The 22,008-nt window shown below is 42.0% G+C and overlaps 1 protein-coding gene across 1 annotated transcript in view; it reads right to left on the bottom strand.

The window, feature by feature from the left end:
• Positions 1-22,008, bottom strand: part of Atg7 (autophagy related 7) — a 247,482-nt gene that overhangs the window by 81,870 nt on the left and 143,604 nt on the right. The window contains 1 exon segment of the mRNA XM_087207180.1: positions 14,180-14,313. Coding sequence (XP_087063306.1) covers positions 14,180-14,313 — 134 coding nt within the window.

Raw genomic sequence — 22,008 nt, 5'->3', positions numbered from 1 at the left:
AGCATGCCTTGGAGGCCAGTCTGGGCTACATAGCAAGACTCTGTCTCAACAAACAAATAAAAAAGAAAAGAAAAACCAAAGCTTATGTCTGTACTGAACATGAGCAGGCTTCTTCTCTTGCATTATTCCTTCAACAACACAGTGTAACAACAGTCTCTACAGCATTTACATGCTCTTATGTGTTGTAGCAGAGAGAGCACAGTCAGATACCTGCAGGTGGCATCCAAATTTCATGCTACTTTATCAAGAGACCCTAGCATTCACCAATTTCGGGGTCCGTCTCCTTTGGGAACACATGAGGCCACCTAGAGAAAAGACTACGAGCCCTGACTTCCTGGGGAGCCAATTTCAAGATAGACACAAAATGTTCTCTTAAAAAACATAACTCATTTAATCAAGCAGTTGCCACTGCTTCACGTTACAAAGTTTATAGATTTTTTTTTAAAGATAATTTATATTCATATACCCAAAACCCAAAATCAGATCGGTTTTTAAATAGGTTTTTCCACAATAAAACCACCTATTGCTAATCCCGGACACCCTGGTAGTTATTTAATATGAACTACCATTTTGACAGCTAGGGCTTGCATAAAGTTCAAAAAATATTAACATTTTCATTTAAAAACTGATAAGAGGTTTGCATTTGATTCATGTCTTTTACCTTATAAGAATGAGGGTTTGCATTGTGCTTCTAAGGGTTTCAGAGGACATCATGCCACCTCCTCTGTCGAATAGGTGTCAGCCCAGCTGCCCAGTGGACTCAGGACACAGGAAGTGATACAGTCTGTGGCAGGAGTGGATGGACATCCCTACTGTCCAGACCCAAATCCTCTGCTGCCCCAGTGGTCCACATTGCTAACTGAAGACAGAGGGCATGGTGGCACACACCTGTAACTCCAGCACTCAGGAGGCTGAGGCAGGAAGACTGCCATGAGTTCAAGGCCAACCTGAACTACATAGAAAGACCCTGTCTCAAAAAACCAAAAAGAGCTGAAGACAGCTCAACTACTATTACCTTGGCCTGGTCCACTGTTTTATCTGAACAGGTCCTTGTTCAAAGAAAGAGGGAAGGAGGAACAGTATAAATAAACCAATAAATATTTGGACACAGACTCTATTTCTAAAAGCTTGGTTCTGAACTGGGGCTTTAAAACATCAACTAGATGTTTACAGCTGAGGTTAGGCAGAAACAACACAAGTGTTTTATGAAAATGAGGTTTTAAAAAAAATTTTTTTATGAAGCCAAGTTGTTTTAATAAAATGCTAGGCAGAATTAGGTACAGACTCCTCCAAGAAGGATTAAGATAGAATAAACACAAATACTTTCAATTAGCAGCAAATTAAAAGAAAACAAGGGGATGTAGTTTAGCTCAGGAGTAGGGCACAGGCTTAGTATGGGCGAGGCCCTGGGTTACTTCCCCAGCACCAAATAAAACAATCAAAAAGCAAAGCCAACACCCACAGCTCTCTGCCTACTTGTAATTGGAAAGTCCATTGTCTTGTCCAGCAACAATAGGGTGCAGATACTTCTAGTTTAACACAGACTTTTTCATTTTCTGAACAGAAGCAAGTGGTGGCCAGATCTTCATTTCTTTTCCCAACTTAGGAAAAAGGAAAGGCCAGACAGGAAGTTATGCGTTGCCTGACCTTTCCCCAATATAAGTTCAGAGATGGATTGCAAGCTTACCAGTGGGGAAAACTTCATCCCCACAGATTTTAAGAGAAGCCACTTAAAGAGTGAGAAAGTTAGCACAAGGTCCCGAGTTCGATCCCTGGCACCAAAAAAAAAAAGAGTGAGAAAGTTGAGTGCTGCCCCAGGGTGATACATACAGAGGAAGAAACCAGGCTCCCCAAGAATGCAACTGTAAGGAAATAAGAGCAGTCAATGGCGAAAGGGATTCTGGAAAGGACCAAGCTCAGGAGGTCACAGAGCTGGATGCATCCACAGCACCCTCTCTGCCCCCAGCCTTATGGAGAATGTTTAAACCTCACGACCAGGTGAGCTGAGCACTGCTAAGCTGAACAAAGAGCAATCAACAAGTCACATCCTTTCGGACCCCTGGCAACCTCCTCTATAAAATGGGCCATATCTACTCCTTGTGGGTATCACAAGGCTTGATACAAAGGTGCCCTGGAGTTTACAGATGTTACTGCATCTGCTGCTCTTGGTACTCTGCATCAGAGACCACACCTGCTGGAGCGCATCTCTGCTCTCCTCTCTGACACTTGCAGGGACCATCCTGAGCCCCCTCTGGCCTACACCTCCCTCACCTGACCCTCCCCAGCCCCACAGAGGTGACTGAACCACTTTCCCATTGTCTCACACCCATGCCGGTCACCCCGGAAGGGCTAGCCTGACCCACTGTGGTTCCCACACCACTGTCAACTTGGCAGAGTCGGCAAATATATGTTGGCGGCTAGGAGCTGGGACAAAACACCAAGAATATTTCATTTTAAAACATAAACACCTTGGGAGATTTCACATTCCCCTCCCTTCCTGTCCCCCCACAGCTGAGAACCACGAATCGACTTAATTTTACAGTCTCAAAGCATGGAAACTCCCCAAATTCAACACATCACAGCTGTTAGGCTTGCAAGTGAGAAGGGTCAGCTGTGAAAATAGAGCCCCTAAAAAAAACAGGCCCTGGGCCAACAGCAAGAACACCTCTGGGGAGCCCCTACACAGGCCATGGGTGGCAGGAAGGCAGCCTGTCCTGCCCTGGCCACAGGCTCTGCTTTCCCAGCCCCCAAAATCCCGTTGGTCTTGAAATTCTCACTCAGATTCACTCTTGAAAAACCCCTACAGCCCAACAGGATTCAGCCATGGATCTTACCATTTTCATCATTCAAAGGGACACACACTGCCAATCAAAGCTTCTGACCTTGCCAGGCAAACCAGTATTCCATTCCCTTTAGAGACCAGAGTGTTTGCTTATGAAATCTGACTGTTTAGTTGGTCAGTGAAATCTTAAGGCTAAAATATTCTGAGCCTTGCATGGTGGTACATGCTTGCAATCCCAGTACTCTGGGAGGGGGAAGCAGGAGGATCACAAGTTCAAGCCCAGCCTGGGTAACCTAGCAACTCAGCAAGACCCTGTCTCAAAAGAAAATAGGGCTGGGGACATAGCTCTGCGTGAAGACCCTGGGTTCAACCCCCAGAACTGGGGTGGGTGAGTGGGTGGTTATTGCTGTTGGGGTTTATGAAATACTGAAAATGCCTTCGCAGGACTCCAAAAGCCTCAGGCACTGGAGACCTAGAGGGAAGATGGAACCACCACTCAGGGCTGGCTGGCTCCTGAGCCGCCTCCATCAGACCAGCATGCTCAGGTGGTCCCCAGAGAAGGGTGTCACACGGAAGAAGCCTGCATGAGCAGCAGGACCTCTGTGGGAAGGAGGGACAGGGCATCAAGGGCACTGAGAAGACACAGTTGAGTTTACACATACCAAGGGACCGGTGCTTAAATATCATAATAGGCTCTGCAGGTACAAAGCTGCCACCCTGATGAAGAAACAAAGGCTTAAAGTCCTGTGACTTACTGGGGAAATGTGGGCATGGTCTGAATTTTATGTAGCATGATATAATTAGCTGACTATCTCATGATAATGGCATTCTGTGTACACAGAAGAACATGTGTGTTTGTAGCAGGTTCTGATGAGGATTTGGAGGTGAGATTCCACTGTATAAAAAACGTGCTTTCAAACCCTCTGGCAGGAGAGGAAATGCAGGTGTGAACCAGCAAGTGGATGAGTGTGACAGCAACATACCACCTGTGGCAAAGGATGCTCGTTGAATTCGGGTGGAAGGAATATGGGTATTCATCCACCCTTAGTTCAGATTTTCTGTGTCTGAGAATTCTGAAACTAAAAAATCTTGGGGGAAGAATTCTGTGTTAAAAAAAGGGAAATTGGGCTGGGGATTTAGATCAGTGGTTTCGCCGCCTGCTGCGCAAGCACAAAGACCCAAGTTCAATCCCCGATACCAAAAAAAAGGGAAATTAAAGAAAAAATGTGACCTAGGTTGAGATTTGTATCTTCAAAGTGCTTAAATTTATACAAGTAAGCAACAAAGCACTCTCCTTTTCCCAGACCCTCCCTCTGTGGCTACAGCTGACATCTTGACCCCCGGCCCCTCTCAGAAAGCACCCAAGGGAGGTGGTTGGGGAGTGACCCCGATGGTTTGCCCTGGATATTTACTGGACAGTCATAGTGAAAGAAAGGATTATATGAGCTGAGCAAAGATGAATGCTCTGAAAGCTGAGGCACAACAAGGTCAGAAGAGACTGGTGTCATAATCTAGACAGAATTCATGCTTCCCCACAATGGGCTAAAGTCCCATGACTGCTGGTCACAGGCAGAGAGAGCCAGAGGAAGGACAGAGGGGACAGGAAACACCCCAACTGTCTGCTGAGGGAGAGATGCCCCTCACTGGCTTTTGAACACCTTCCTCCATACATAAAGCACATAGCCAGTCAAGTCACAATGACAGTGACCATTCACAGCTGTGCATCCATCATCACTAAGGCTAGATGTGTCACTGCCTCCAACAGAAACCCTTGCCTGTGAGCAGCCTCTCCTCATTTCCCCCCAGATCCCCATTTCTGGACCCCAGTGATCATCAGTCTATATTCTGACCCCATGGTTTTTAAAATTCTGGGCATTTCATATGAATGAAGTCCTACAATAGGGCCCTTGCGACCAGTTTAACATTCCCAAAGTTCATCCATAATATCATGCTTATCAGTGATTCTTTCCTTTTCATTGCCAAATAATACTCCACTACTGTTCCGATGTAATAGCCACATTTTATTCATTCACTGATCACTATGTGGATATCTGTGTTGCTTCTACTTTTTGACTATTATGAATAGTCTTAGGGGCATTTATGTACAAGGTTTTAGACAATTTTTAACATATACAAAACAAAAATTGTATGTGTAAACAGAGTGACCTGAGAGGCTTTGATGCATATACATTGTGTGATGTTCAAAGTTAGGTCAAACATATCTATTTCCTCAAACATTTGTCATTTCTTTTTCCTTTTTTGGTACCAGGGATCGAACTCAGGCCCTTGCGTTTGTGCAGCAGGCAGTGAAATCACTAAGCTAAATCCCCGGCCCTTGTCATTTCTTAATGATGAAAACATTCAAAATCCTTCAAGTGCTCTAAGCTGTATAGAAATTTTTGTTCACCCATGTTTTGATTCCTCTTGGTGATACATTTAGGACTAGAATCCTTGGACCTCATAATATCCAGACATTTAACATTTTAAGGAATTACCAAACTTTTCCGAAGTAGCTGCAGAATGTTACATTCCCACTAGTAGTGTATGATAGTCCTAATTTCTCTCAGTCCTTGCCAACACTTGTAATTGTTAACAATTTTCATTTTAGCCACCTTAATTCTTTAGGAAAATGCCTGTTTGAATCCACTGCCCCTTCTGGGGGATGGCGCTTGGGATCAAATCCAGGACCTCACACATGCAAAACAGGTGTTGCACACTGAGCTACATCTTCAGGCCTGCCCATTATTCAATTAAGTTAGATATCTTTGTTACTGAATTCCAACAATTCCCTATATGCCCTGTCCCTTAAGAGATACATGATTTGCAAAAAGCTATTTTTCCCCATTCTGTGGGTTGATTTAAAAAAATTTTTTTTTTTGGTACTGGGGATCGATAAAATTTTCTTAACAGTGTCTTTTGAAGCACAAAGTTTTAAATTTTGATGTAGTTCAATTTATCTGTTTTCTGCCTTGTCAGGTGCTCTCTTATTTAACTGCTCACGGTTATTGAATTATTAATCTTGTTCTACAAATGAGGATGATGAAGGCCAATGAGGTTAAGTCAAGGACCCCAGTCTCACACACAGCCATGGCACGAGGTCCTGCCAGGTGTAACCTCCACAGTTGAATGTAAGGAGCTTTGGGCACGTATTGAGGGCTGAACAGGAACTAGGGCTTTCCACCCAGGCCAGGGATCACTACTCATATGTTCCCAAGGATCATCCTGTGATGTAGCTGATTTTTAAAGAAACTGCTCAGACATTAAACATTCAACTGTCTAGGGAAGCTGCCATTACTCAAAATAAGGTAGTGTTGGTGCTCATCTTTAAAAGCTGCATGACAGTTAGCAGCACTTTTATCAAGTGCTCAATTAGGAGCCATGAATGAAACATACAGTCAATGTTTAAAACCTACTACAGTGAAAGATGCATTGCCTTTATTCCTCTCACCTCCCCCTCTTCAAACACACTTACCGCATTGTTCTTGCCACTTTCTAGAGCAATTCTGGACGTCCTCTTTCCTGAGTGTCTTTAGTTGTACTTTTGTGGCTGAGTAACCTGAATTGATTTGAAACACTGGACTTTTGTGGTCATTTTGACTTTTGGGAAGAGCCAGAAGTCACACAGTGCCATATCCAGTAAAGAGGTGGATGAGGACATCCTGTTGTATTTTTATGAGCCTGCCCTTCTGTTGGGTGATACTTGGCAGCAGCCATCAGTGTTTTTGATCACAATTGGTAAAGACCCTCACAAAAGAGGTCTTCCAGAACTGCTTCAGAAAGTGGCAAGAACAATGGGGTAAATGTATCTAAAGTGAGGGGAAGGACCGTGAGGGGGATTCATGATACTTTTACAGTAATAAAATTTAAAAATTTAAAATATCCACCATATATTTTGATCACACGTTGTATGGTCAGTGTGGACCTGAGTTTATGAAAAAGCCAAAATTCCTGGGCACCAAATCTGAAGAATGAGCCAAGCTAAAGGCTGTATTGTGTCATTGTGCATTTATATGTACAATACCACTACGCACCAATCAAGACAAAGTATGGGAAACTGACCCCCGCCAGCACACAGGAGGTGAGCTGCTCCCAGCACACAAGAGGAGGCTTCTGGGCGGCCGTACCACCCCTGCCAGCACCCAGGAGGTGAGCCAAGTGGGCCCCAGCAGCAGCACCCCCACCCCCGCCATCCCGGTCGAAATGAGAAGACACATAAACAAGTCTCAAAACCAGACTTCCAGATCACCTACAGCAACCCCAAAGGGAAAAAAGATGGAACACTCTGATACACAACCACCTGTACTCCCTGAACTGGCATCAAAAGAGGATCTGGAAAAAATGAAATCAGAAATAATTTCTCAGATAACAGCAGAGATTGTGCTCAGAGTGCAAGACATGATTAATAAATCTAGAGAGGAGCTCAGGAACATGATGGAATCCCAACATAGGAAACAAGTGGAATCCATAAAACAGATGCAAACAGATTTCCAGGAGATTAAAAACTCCATTGAAAGTCTGCACAGCAGAATGAGCCAATGTGAGGAGAGAATTTTAGATACAGAAGATAAGATTGCAATTAGTGACCAGGAAAAGAAAAATTTCTTTAAAATTGTAAGGGACCATGAGAAATCAATCCAGCAGCTGATAGACGATGCAAACAAGAATAACATAAGACTGATCTGAGTCAATGAAGAAACAGGAGAGAGTGCAGATGACATAAAAAAACTGTTCACAGAGGTGATGGCAAAAAACTTCCCAAGGAGGGGAAAAGAACTCGACATACAGATAAGTGAGGCACATAGGACTCCAACTAGCCTTGATCAAAAAAAAATCTCTATGTCTTTCCTTACACCAACACTACCTAGATTACTGTAGCTTTAGAGGAAGTCTTAAAATTAGGTACTAAATGTCTTCCAACACTGTTTTATTTTTTTTCTTTTTCTAGGTCCTTTGTACTCCTACATAACTTTTAAATTTTTTTAATAACTTTTAAATTTCAATATCCAATTCTTCATTTATAGCAAGTATACGCAGACCTGAATTTTTATATATACCTTGTGTTTTCTAATCCTGCTGAATTCAAATACAAGTTCTAGGGGCTCCTAGAGATTTCTTAATATTTTCTCTGTGATGATGATTTCATCTACATATAAAGATTTTACTTCTACCTTGTCAATCCTACGCTATTGTTTCTTTTTATTGCCAGACTATTTTGGTTTGGGCCTATGTTTCAAAGTTTAATGGACAGATGAAGAGTAGGCATATCTGCCCTTGTTCCCCACCTTAGGGAGAAAGCATTGTATCTTCTCCATTCATATAAGGTGTTTTTGCTGGAAGGATGGAGTACATGTCTTTGATCTGTTGAGAAGGTTCTGTTCTACTTCTAGTCTCCTGATAGCTTTTATACCATGAACAGCTGTAGAATTTAGTCCAATACTTTTTCTCCAACTAGTGACAGGATCATATGGCTTTTTCCTTTCTTCTGTTAAAATGATGACTTTTGGGGGTGGATCTTCCAGTGCTGAACCAAGACTGCCATCCCTATAATAAAACTACTTTCTACATCCTGCCAGATCTGACTTCTAATAGTTTGTTTTGTTAAACAAATTTCTGGTTTTGGTACTGGGGATTGAACTCGGGTCGTTGCACTTGTGAGGCAGGTGGCGGAACCACTGAGCTAAATCCCTGGCCCTTCTTAAACAAATTTCTATCTATGTTCACACTTTTTTCTTCTATTATCTTTATCCAGTTTTAGGATTAGCACAATGTTGATTTCCTAAAATGAGGGGAGAAGTGTTCCTTTTTTCTGCTTTAAATGTTTGATATCATTTATCAGTTAAAATGTACATGAGCCTGCTGTTGTCATATAGGTAGGTTTTCAAGCTAGGAATATACTTTCTTTAATAGGTGCTATTCAAATTTTATATTTCCTCCAGAGTCAGTTTCATTAATTTGTCTTCCAAGGTACTTCTTAGAAGTTGTCAAATTTATTTCAAAACAGATTTTTGTAATATGCTTTCTATAGCCTTTTAAATTCTGTAAAATCTGTGGTAATGTCTCCTAGATCTTGATATTGTAATTTTAAAAGTGTATAATTGATATTGTGTAATAGGAAGAAAAAGTCTAAAGGAGCAGGGGAAGTGGGAGGGGTAGGGAAAAGAAAAAATATGAGAAAAGGAAAAAAATGGAGTCTTTGCAAATAGGGAAGGGTGGAGGGGGTGAAGGGAGGGCAGGGGAAGGGGAAAAAAATAAGAAGCAAGATACTCAGGTAAAGGTACAAGATCCCAATGATGAATGTAACTGTATTTTATACCTAAAATGTACCAATAAACTTTATGGGGAAACAAAACAAAACAAAGTATGGGAAACCTTCTCTTAAGGTTGAAAGTAGATCCCAGTCTCAAAAGATACCCAAAATGTTTCTGGCCATGGGAGTCAGATAAAAACATATTCCGGAGGATATTTATAAGATGTATAAAAGATGATCATTTTGATATATTTTAAAACACTTTGATAGACAAACTGACCATCTTTCTCCTTCTTGGTTATATCTGGTGATTTTGAGCTACAAATGATTTCACATGTGGTTCAAACCTCTCATTTTAGTGGGGAAATTGGCGTACAGAACACTGAAGTTCTGTCCTCAGCCATCATAAGAACACCAGCAGAACTGGGACTAGAACTAAGAGGCCCCAGTCTTCATGTTCTGACTCTAACATTCATCGTCTTTGCTTGGCTTTCAGTGTTTATGATTTCTCCTTTCTCTCTCCTGCAGGCCTCCAAGTGGACCACGCCATACAAGACTCCTCTTGTGCAGGATGGGGAGCATGCTCCACCACTATCATTTCCAGCTGGATCCTTTCCTGATGCCAACTTAGCTAAACATCTCAAATCCCTGCAGATGATTCTGACAGCAAATAAGAGAGACACATTTTATAAAGTGAGTTCTGAATGAGATACTGCCAAACTTTATTCCAAAAACCAGGCTCTAGTTTCTAACCTAAGAAGTAGATGGCTCTCTGCCTGCTGTTTCTGCTTCTCTCCCCTCATTTAGGAGAGAGGGCCAAGGCTGTGTCTTGAGGGACTGTTTCACAAGGAAAAACCAGGGCAGGGCATGGTCCCAGGATGGGCCTGAGCAGCGTGGAAGGGAGCAAGCTGAGGATTCTGGGAAAGACACTGGACTCACTGCAGGGTCAGTTCCCAGGGCGATCTGGTCTCTCTCGGCTGGAAACGGGGCTGAGTGCTGACATGGGGGTTTCCCACAGCTTCTACTAGCCTCCAAAGGCATATTTGTCATTGGAGGCTCTTGATGAAGCGGTACATAAATATCTGACTGTTATTAAATACAAAACAAAACAAAAAAATATTCCACGGGAACCAAATGAAAACCAGCTGTGAGGAGGACAGGCCAAAACCTCAGTGTAAGAGCAAAAGGCTTGGCAGAAACACTTGTTGATTGTGTTATTTACTTGTCTGCATAGGGATCTACGGTGCCTATGAGTCATATATCACATTACTGAAGCATTCTTATCCGAAGTCCTTGCTATGCAAGAAATGAGCATTCTACTCCACTCTGGAATTCCAAGATGTGCAGTGGATGAGTCAGAATTGGAATTTTAATTCAGGACTGATCCATCAGGTCAGCCCTGTTCCTGTCTGCCAGACTGGATACTATCTTACAGCCTATGTGACAGTTGGTGCTAAACTTTTCTTTTAATCGATCATTTGTGAATCACCAGATCTGCAGAATGCAAATTCTTTTTTGCATAAACTTTACAAAAATGCAGATTATCCTAAGGGAGTATTGTGAATGCAACTCAGAAATCACAACTGTGAAATACATATCTAACGCTGGCAGTGTAGTTAAGGCTAGGGAATAAAATATAGGTGAAGGTCAGTCCTGGAACCATGGAACTCGCAAACTTTCAAAACTAAGGAGGGCCACCGGATTAGGAGACTGGGAATGTGAACTTCTCAAGGACATACCAAAATTGCTCTTAGGAGTCACTGTTTTCTCCTTAGACTGAACTTGAAAATGTTTTGCCATTTCTCACCACACACTGCTGAACCCACACTTGGAACAAAGTAAATACATCAAAACCCTAAGAGCTCTAGTCACAGGATGAGGAAAAATCCCAGGAGGATAAATTGTAGCAGCAACTGAAAAACACTTGTTGAGCTCCTGAACAGAACCATGCCTGGACACCCTACAGTTCACCACCTTAAGGCCATTTCTTTGTGTTCCAAACAGGATAGAAAGAGATCCAGGAATATGGAGTCAGGGCCAATCTCCAAATATCCTACTCCATTCTCAGTTGGGGCCTTGAAAGTAAAGAAATTCCTAACTTTACATGGCAGCCTCTGAAGAGGGGAGAAGCTGAGTGGGGCCTTTTCTCTGTGGAGCCCTTTACACTCCATGGGTAGAGTGCAGCTATCCTTTGGCAGCCAGATGGAGTACAGACAAAGAATACGGTCTGTCCAAGGCCCCTTCTTCATGAGATGTAATAGGAGCAAAGGCAAATGGCAGTTCTGTGGTATTTTAAATTTTTGATCCTATAGCTTGAGATTAAATTGATCTAACACATTGAGAGAGAGAGAGAGAGAGAGAGAGAGAGAACTAAGGCTGGCCTTGAGCTCTTGGGGATCCTCCTGCCTCAGACTCCCAGTGCTGGGATTGCAGGCAGATGTGTCACCCAGTTCTTACCACACATACTTCTCATTTAAATTTTTAAAAACTGTATTCAGTTTTTAAAACCGTCCTCATCGTGTTAAACTAAAAAGGATAATTCTCCTTTGGCGATGTCAATTTACCAGACTTTTCTTTCCTTCAAGCCCTATCTCCATCCCCAGTGTCATCCAGCTGTCTTCACTCACACTCTGTCACCAAGTCATTAACCTTTGCAAGTCTGGTTCCCCAGGCCTGATCCACACCCTGTGTTTCAACCCCTCCACCATCAAAAACTCTTCTGGTCGTTTCCCGCTAACCTCAATAGTGTTATGATCACACCTGGAGACCACATTAAATTGCTGCTGTTCTGGGGTACGTGATGGGGGAAGGAGGTGGAACACAGCCACTTGGGTTGTACCAGTCAGCCTCACTAATCTGGATATGTCTTCCAGACCATTATTATGCCCCTTCCTGGGAAAATAAAGGTACTTTCTGTCTCTAGTAGGGATCTGCTTTGGATTCTTCCTTCACAAAGGAACAGTATTTGGGGGAGACAGACTAAAGAACATAGGTGCTAAATGACACAGCAAACTTTTAGAACATGAAAACTTCTTTAAATCAAAAGAATTATCTTGCTACACTATTGATAAAGCCTGAAAATATCATGCTAAGTGAAAGACGCCAGACATAAAAGGTCATATTGTCATACTATCTGTGTGATGTGCCCAGGATAGGCACACCTGCAGACAGAAAGGAGACTGGTGCTTGCCAAGGGGTGGTGAGGGGGACAGAGAGTGACCACTCAGTAGTGTGAAGTTTGTTTTGGGGGTGATGAAAATGTTCTAAACCTAGAGAATGGTAAAGGTAGCAGGACTCTGAGTGTACTAAAAACATTGAACTATACACTTTAGAAAAGGATGAGATTTCTCACTTATGAATTATAACTCAATAAAGCCAAGACTTAATAAACATCTTGATTTCAGGCAATTCTGGCTTCATGAGTCTGTGAGACACAGAGATGACTCAGCCTTGGAGGCCTGATCAGCCAAGAAGGCCCCAGGCCTCTGGTCCTGCCCACATCCAACTCTGATTTTTAAACAGCCTACACAACCTTTAACTGAGGGCAGCTCTTATTCTCTCCCTGGAGTTTTCCTTGCTGTCCTGTCCCTGGACAGAAGTGACCGCCTCTCAGCACTTGATACATAAGGACAAATGTTCTTAGTGACATCAGCACCCACTTTTACATCTCTGCTTCTCACACTGGACTAAGCCCACAGTCAGTGTCTCATGAGTTACTGATCCTGAGTTCAGTTACCAACACAGTGTCCAGCACCAGGTTTTCAAAAGATGCTCAGTAATTTTTTTTTATGTCTACTCAGGGCACCTGTCTAGAACACATGAAGCCCTATGTTTGCACTTCAGCACCGCTCTAGAAAAGGGATACAGCATGGTCACATATAGCCATCTAGTTCAAATGTTTACATATCTATTGACATTTTTACAATTCAAATCTTGACTAATGAAAAGTTACAGTGGATCCTAAAGTTACGACTGCCTTGACATATGAACAACTTGGATTACAATCAGAATTTTAGTTTTAACTTACGACCAAAGTCTTGAGTTGTAACGAATGCCAGCCACTTGTATCTTAGATACAGATTTAACCCTAAAGAGTTCTGGAAGGAACATTACAACACTAGATCCTATGTGGGGTTAACTGAGAAATCCCAGGCCAATCTCTAAGGACACTGAGATCCACCTGGAAGAAAGTGTGGCCTAAAATTATACAGGAGAGAGACTTTGAAGGCAATTGACCAACTTGAGTTACAACTAGCGCTCAGGAACAAATTGAGTGCTTAAGTCAAGGGTCCACTGAGAACTAATTCAACATCTTGACTGCACAGCACGCCGGGTGTTCCTGAGGAAGGGAGTGACCAATGGCCCTGCTGTAGGATGCAGAAGCCAAGGTTTTCCTTAAGTGGCTTGCGGAAACATGAGGGCGAATCTCACCCAACTGCTTCTTTACCCAAGTGACGAGAAGGAAAAAAAGCTGACTTATGAGATGTCAACCTCACTTGCTCTCACTACCCAGTTTGAGGGGAATCATACATTTTGCCCACCAACCCGACAGCTCCACCACCATGAACACCATCCCCTTTTCCAAGAAAGTGAGCATGTGGGAAAGCCAAATGACAAGCTATGTTTTAAACTCAGTGTTTTTTTTGGGAAAAATGATGCTGTGATCCAGGAAATGAAGATCTCTAAAATATTCTGAGAAACAATGCCAGCTCTCCCCAGGTGTGACTGGGGCAGCCCTCCCCTGGTTGAGTTCAGTGCTCAAAAAGACCGAGCAAACTGTGAGATGCAAGCCAAGCGCAGTTACTGAAGAGCACAAGAAGCGCCCAGTGCCTGCTGTGCCGGGCATGTGATGCGGAGATCAGAGCCAGCTCTCCAATGGCCACACTCACACCCGGCTTCAGCAAGGACAAGTGCACAAGAGCCAGTCACCTGCACTTCCTCTAGCAGCGCACCTGAGCCTGGGGCAGCTGAAGGACAGCAACCTACACACATCCGTGTCCAGGGAATGCTGAAAGCTCTCTTCTGCAGTAACCAGCAGACTTCTTTAGTGATTTGTGCTCTCAGAAAAAAGGTCAACATTAAGTGCATCCTTTTTCCATAAGGACGAATACCAAGTAGGTTTCAGCCCTCAGCCCTCAGCAAGAGCTTGCTGTGTTCTTACCTCAGCAGCCTGGGTCTCCTGATGCAGCAATGTGAGGCCGGTCAGGTCTTCTAAGAAGGAATGTGAAGAGTTAAACACCTTTGCCAGGAAATTAAATCCTTCTTGTTCATATTGATCAAGTACCTGTAAAATATTTGTATTCTTAGAAAGGAAGCTGCAGATTTTAAATGAACACTGAAAGATTTTCATTTCTAATAAGTATTTGTCAAAAAAGGAACTAAAATTAGAATTAAGTATAATAATGCAATCTGCTAAGTAAAAAACTGGGAAACTTCAGTATTCTTCTTCCTCTTCCCCCTCCTTCTTCCCCTCCTCCCCCCCTCCTTCTCCCCTCCTCCTTCTTAGAAACAACAATATCATCTTCCAATTTAGATGCCAATTTTTCCCAAATAAAGTAAGTTCCATGCAAATTCACTAACAATTCTGGAAGAGTTGAGGTTATTGGTTCTGAAGCTCCCTTGTTAGAAAAGAAACAGCAGGTAAGGGATGAGCCAAGATAAAATGCAAAAGAAGGGCAAGGGAAGGATAAAAGGTTTTTGTTACAAACATGACACACCAGCTAGCCAGACGTTTTTAAAAAATAATTTTTTAAATGGAAAAATAAATGTCAACAGGCACTTTACATTATCCAAAGGGTCAAAAAACAAATGAAAATTGCTCAATGTCACAAATAATCAGATAAACGAAAACTAAAACTAAAACCACAATGAAATATAGTAAGTCCCTGTCTTAAGAATGAGATCCATTCCGGAAGAACATTCATAAGTCAATTCAATCACCTGACAAAGTGAATGTTATACTATATTTTCACTTTTGTTTCCATGATTATTCCTTTACGCTTCCTAGCAGTCACCACTGCTTCTCTTCCCGGACTGACTGAACAATGTACACTACCACACTGTACAATGTACACTACCACACTGTACAAAAAGCACACAGTAGCACAACTGTGACAATGTCTGGGATACATGTGAGCTATTTCTGTGATTTCTTTGCATTTATGAATGTTTGTAATGCGAGGTCCATTTGTGTTTGTGAAAGTCTGCAACCTCAATGTAAGTTGGGGACTTAACTGTACCACTTTGAATCTTCCCAAAAGTCTAAAATTAAAAAGACAGAAACACCAAGGATATAGAATCAGGACTTTCATGAAAACACAAAATGAGAACATCATTTTATAATTTTAACATTTATGTGCCCCATGATCCTGCGATTCTACTCTTAGATATACACCCAACAACAAAACTGTGTGCATATGTGCACCAGAAGACCAACACAAGCACAGCACATCAACTCATAGTAACGCTATTTGTGATAACCCAAGATTAGAAGCCACTTAAATTTCCGTCAGCAGTACAGTGAATAGGTGTATTGTGTTATATTCATGCAACAGAATACTATGTAACAGTGATGGCACAGCCAGCTGTGGCATGCATGCCAGTTCACTGACACTGTTACATAGTACTAGGAACAACATCTACACTCTTTCAACAATGTTGCATAGGAGAAGAGAGAAGCAGAATGCATTGTTTGACATCTATATAAAGGTAAAAACAACCAGGTGAAATGAATCTATGGTGTTAGGACTCAAGACATCAGTGACCTGTGGAGAGATTATAACTAGAAGAGGGCACAAGGGATGTTCAAGATGCCAGTAATATTTGCTTCATTATCTGGGTATTGGCTACATAAGGTGCATATTCTGAGAATTCATCAAGGTGAACACTTAAGATTTGTGCACTTTTCTGTATATATGCTATTCTTCCATAAAAGAATAGAAAGTACAAGGCCAGTAGTTTTGAAAAAATTAAAATATGAGAAAAATAAAGAGTTCTTAGAAGCAAATAAAAATGATGGTCACATTTAGGGATTAATGATGATAGGAACTGTAAACAAGAAAGCAAACAGTAAACTACAACTTGGAAAAAATAGGTAAAAGAATAAATATTTTAAAAAGATAGCAGACACTGAAGACAAACCCAAGAAATCAATGGCACATGAACAGAGATGGGAGAGGCAATAACATAAGACACAGGTTTTTTTGTTGTTTGGTTGGTTTTTTTTTTTTTTTTTTTTTGAGACAAGGTCTTGCTGTGTAGTTCAGGCCAGCCTTAAACTTACTATGTAGCCAAGGCTGCCTCAGCCTCCTGAGTGCTGGGATTACAGGTGTGTGCCACCACACCTAGCAAGACATAAAAATTTTTAAAAAAAAATTTCTTCTGGAAAATGAAAATGCATGAACCCTTCAATCCAGCAGCTCTACTTCTAAGACTTTCTACACAGATATGGGCACAAAAACCGATGTAAGAATGCTCAGTGAAACATTATTTGCAGCAAAAAAAAGATTGGGAATAATTATCCTTTAGTAGTACATTAATTATGGCTGTGGCAGTTAGGGTAGAGCATTAATTTAATTAGCTTGCGGATCCACCCAAGAGATTGGAGGAAGACACTTCTGGTTGAGATGTTTCTGCATTGGAGCCAGTCAACCATGGACTGCATTTCTTGAAACCATGAGCCAAATTAAATCTCCCCTCCTTTAAATTGTGGGTGCTGAGTATGTGTCCAGTCCTAAGAAAGCTATTACAGAAAACTGGTACCAGAGAAGTGGGGTCTCTGCTGTGACTACACCTGACCGTGTATTTTAGAACCCGTTAGAACTGGCTTATGAGAGGAGTTTGGAAAGGTCTGGAGATGCGGGTTAGAGAAGTCCCATACTGCTGTAAACAGAGGCTGATGACAGTATTCTGGTTGGAGCTCAGAAGACCAGAATGCTGATAGGAATGCAGACAGTAAAAGCCAGGCATGAGAAGTTTCAGTTGGGAATGAAGACTCCATTGGCAGTTAGACTAGAGGTCATGTGTGTTATGCTCTGACAGAAAATTTTCCTACATTTTACCCATGTCCTGAGACTTTGCAAGAGATTGAGATAAAGGGCAATGGACTATTTAATCTGATAGAGAAACTTTCAAGACAGCCCAACATTCAGGCTGTGGCATGGGTACAGCTGGCTTCTTCTAGCTAGATTTAGACCTGGGGCCTAAAAGCAGAGCAAAAAATTTTGAAAAACATAAATTTTGGTCCAGAAGGAACCATTTGTCAAGCTGGGGCCAAAGGAGGTGTGGCGGCAAGAGATTAGCACCATTAAAAAGAAATAAAATACTGTACTTTACACAGGTACAAAAAGAAAAATGCCTTGAGGGGGTATCTCCCAAATTAGCAAGACACCACCTAAAGCAGGCTTGAAAGTGCAGAAGTATAACCATTCATCTGAGAAGAGAGTCCCTGGCACCCCTGCTCCTGAAAGGCTGCCTAGAGAATTGGTTACCCAGGCTTCATTTCACCATACTCAACCATATAGACACTCAAAGGCTGCTGCAGCCCTGGTCCAAAGGGGCCTGGCTACTGTTCTCACTGACAGTAGACCTTGGGGATGCTATATAATACTGGTTTTTATCAGCATGCAGAATGCAAGAGTTATGGGGTCAAGGAAGCTTCCACTCACACTTCAAAGGAAGGCCTGGGAGGCCAGGTATGGAGGGCCTGAGAGAGCAGTGAGTGAAGCTATGGGAATGAAGCCAAAGGTGCAGTGAAGACCTCATGAAGTTGGGGAAGCAAGGAACATGGAAAATCTGCCAAGGAAAGATGCAGCCTGAGAGAGGCTGTATAAACCAGCAAGGCCACAGGGGTAGGGCTTCCCATGTCCTTTGGAGCTCTCATTTTATCACTGTGTGCTTCAGATGCCAAGTATGAAGGTACAGGTCTTAATGTTTGCCCTACTAGATTTTGGTCTTGGTTTGACTCAATTCTTTTCTATCCTTGTACTCCTTCCTTTTGGATTAGGAATATTTAACCTATACTATTATATCTTAGAATTACAGAACTTGCTTTTGAATTTAACAGGGGTTTACAGCTAAGAGTTTGCTTTGAATCTCAGAAGAGACTCTGACTTGGCCTTCTGAGCAATGCTGGAACTGTTGAGACCTTGGGGGAAGGAATTATTACATTTTTAGTTACACTGAATAGTTGTACCACATTAGGTAGAATTATGAACTTGCTCTTTGCTTTATTTGGAGATTAAGTATGGTTCAAGGAGATGCACTTGGGTATGAAGTTGACAAGAGATGGGATGTCTGGTTAGGATGGAGTGTCAACTTGACTTGGGGATCAACTCAGGTGACTGGTGGAGTGTACCTCTGTGTGTCTAGGTGGGTCACAGAGGTGCAACCTTAGGGTCTATGTCTGGTCCCTTTCCCTGTCCTCTCTGGCATTGCTCCCCTGTTCTGCTTCCTGACCACCATGAACTAAGTATTTTTGCTTCACCACACCTTTTCTCCATTATGTTTCTGGCTGGGAGCCAGCTGAATATGATTGAATCCTCTGATACTGTGAGCCAAATTAGAACACTCTTCCTTTTAAGTTGTGGGTGTCAGGTATTGCAAACATCCACCAACAGGAAAGCCTCTAATGCAATGGTATATTTATAACCAATTCTATATCCATTAAAACAATGAGGTAGCACTATAATTCTGATAAAATTTTACTTCCAAGACACAGTTATATATTAAAAAGTAATAACCAGGACTGTGTGCATAAAATCTGTGTTTAAAAATAATGTGGATGGAAGAAATGAAGGCAGGGGGAATGTAGATACATACATGCTTGTTTCTAGATCTGACATCCCTGGAAGAATACACATACACAAATTGGCAGAAGTAGATCTGCCTTTATATACTCTTATTCTACAAGTCCAGTGTCTCCAATCTGAACATCTACAATGCAATGCTTCAAAATCTGAAACTGAGTGCAGACGTGACCCTACAATTCCCACCTGACCTGGATTCTGCACCTGACTTTCATGTGCTGTGTTGCAGTCAAAACACAGGCATATTAATGTACTGGAGAAAATTACATTCATGCTAAGGATATAAGATGTACATAAAGTAGAAATGAATTTTGTGTTTAGACTTGGGTCCCATCCACAAGATTTCTCATTATGTATATGCAAATATTCCCAAACCTAAAAATTTCCAAAATATGAAACACACATTCTCAAGCACTTCAGATAAGGGGTACTCAACCTTCGCTACTTGAATTTATTAAAACCATGTACATATATTACTTTATTTAAATAACATTAAGATCTTAATTTACTGAGTTTAAAGGGCTCAGAAGAGGCAAAGGAAGACTCCTAAGCCCCTGATAAAATGGCTACAAAGTAGAGATAGCTCTCTCCAAGGGACAGGCAGTGCAGAGGCAAGGACAAGCAACTCTGCTACTGAGAAGCTAGGAGTAGGACCTGGGGCACAGAGGTGCTCAGAGTTCAGCGCCACCAGAGAGGGGTGGGGTGGGCTATAGACTGTGGGTGGAGTGGGGATGGCCAGGACCATGGTGTGTGGGGTGAGGGGTGAGGAAGAAGGCGGGGAGGAAGCACAGAAACAGTGCTGCACAGCCTGAGGCCCTGCGCAGGACAGAGAAGTGCCGAAGAGAAGAGCTTAAAACGCACCTCAGCTCAGACCTGGGGACTGGCAGGCTAGGTAAGACAGGCAAGGTCAGGGAAACTGAGGCCAGCCAGCACTCACACAGGGACTGAGCAGGGGCCCGGGCGGGAAGGAAGGCAACCTACAGGCCAGTGGGAGCAGAGCGGGGTGCCTGGCAGAGCTGCTGGAGCAGAGGCTGAGCAAAGGCAAATCTTAGGCTGATCAGCCAAGGAAATTAATCTGACAGCCCACCGCCTGGATAAAAAGGCATTTGATAAGTCAACCCTCAGTAATAACAACATTCCTTATAAACCAGAATGTTATCTCAGGAAGAATGTATATGGAAATTAAACGCCTTTTTTGAAATGGTAAATACTTGTGCTTAATAGTCACTTATTTCTCAGTATACCCCTAGATTTGGTAAACAGCTACTTTGTGCCAGGAGTCCAGTGAGATAAAAGGAAAAAAACAAAATAAAACAAGCGAAAAATGAGCAAAACTTGGATTAATTCCTGACATGATACTTTGCTGCATCTTATACTTCCAGCCTTTAAGCCCATGTTTCACTATGCCACAATTTTGTAGTGCCACAAATCTGAGAGTGGAGAATCTAATAGAGGGCAAGATGAAGAAAAGGCTTCCCTTCCCCTGTAATTAGGACATACAGAAAGTTTAATCCTGAAGCATTCTGAATAGCACTAGCTGAAAACTGTGTGGAAAAACTTAATCCTCTAGGGCCTTATTTAACCATGCAAGATTTTTCCTGAATTCTCTTCTTGTGCAGTGAAGTTAATCTGTTATGAGAATAACAACTTATAAAAGGTATGAGGATCCTCACACCCCCACCAATAAACAGTTTAATCTTCTTAAAGGGAAAATGTGTTTAAACTATCTAAAAGAAAGAAACAAAAAGATTCAGGTCAATGAATCTGAGCAATAATCTTGTCAGTCTACAAATATCCCACACCTCTTAAATAATGGACAGTCCTGACCACATACTGTGTAACACACACATATACCATGGAAGGTTATATGTACCCTAAAGGTACTGGTAGAGCTGGTTAAATAAAGAAGCACAACTCACTCTTGTTAAAAAGATAAGGATCCCTTCCAGATCCAGTTTTCCTTGTGTGAAGCCAAGGAGGCTACCTCTCTTGTGGAAACTTCCTGCTAATTGCTTTTTTAAAATTAATTAATTCTTTTTTTTTTTGGCATCGGGGATTGAACTCGGGACGTTGCACTTGTGAGGCAGGCGGTGGAACCACTGAGCTAAATTCCTGATCCAACTGCTTATTTTTTTTTTTTAATTAAATTCTTTTATTGGTACATTGTAGGTATACAACACAATTACATTTCTCATTGGGAATTGTACCTTTATATAATGCATGTTGGTTCTTATTTTTTTCCCCATTCCTAGCCCTCCCTTCATGCCCTCCACCCTTCCCTATTTACAAAGACTTTATTTCCATTTTTTCCATTTCTCATCATTTTTCCTTTCCCTTCTTTCCTTTCCCCTGCCCCTCCCACTACCCCACACCTTTGGACCTTTTCTTCCTATTTTACATTATCGATTATTCATTCTAATCATTGGTACATTTTAGGCATACAATATAATGACATTCATCATTGGAAATTTGCACCTTTACATAGTCTCTCTTGGTTCTTATTTTTCACCCTTGCCCAGCCCTCCCTTCAACCCCTCCAGTCCTCCCTATTTACAAAGATTTTGTTCCTATTTTTCCATTTTCTCATATTAATCCCATTCCCTTCTATCCTTTCCCCTAGCCCTCCCACTTCCTTCCCCTTTGCCCCTTTTCTTCCTATTTCACATGACCTATTATAAATTTAGTCCTTATTTACACTTTCAGTTTCTAACACCAGAGAAACTATTTGGTATTTACACATGTGTGTCCTATTTATTTCACTTAAGAGTATTGCCTCAATGTGCATCCACTTAGTTATAAATGTCTCTAATTTCTCATTTTTTATGGCTGAGTAGTACTCCATTTTATTAAAAAAACACATTTTCTTTATCCAGTCTCCAGTTGAGGGGCATTTGGGCTGTTTCCAAGTTTTAGCTATTATAAACTGTGCTGCTATGAACATGGGTGCACATATATCACTGTGGTATGATTCTTTTAATTCTTTGGGGAAGATCCCCAGCAGTGGAATAGCGGGGTCAAATGGGACTTCCAGTCCTAGTTCTTTGAGGTGTCTCCATACTGATTTCCACAGTGCTTGCACCAGTCTACACTCCCACCAGCAGTTGAAGCAGGGTTCCTCTTTCCCCATAGCCCTGCCAGCATTTGTTATTGGTTGACTTCATGATAACAGCTAT

Source organism: Heterocephalus glaber, unplaced genomic scaffold, assembly GCF_053883595.1.
Source record: "Heterocephalus glaber isolate CG9 unplaced genomic scaffold, H.glaber_assembly_v1.0 deba00000768, whole genome shotgun sequence".
Taxonomy (NCBI): Eukaryota; Metazoa; Chordata; class Mammalia; order Rodentia; family Bathyergidae; genus Heterocephalus; species Heterocephalus glaber.
The sequence above is the reverse complement of the archived record's forward strand: the minus strand, read 5'-3'. Positions and strand labels throughout refer to the sequence as shown.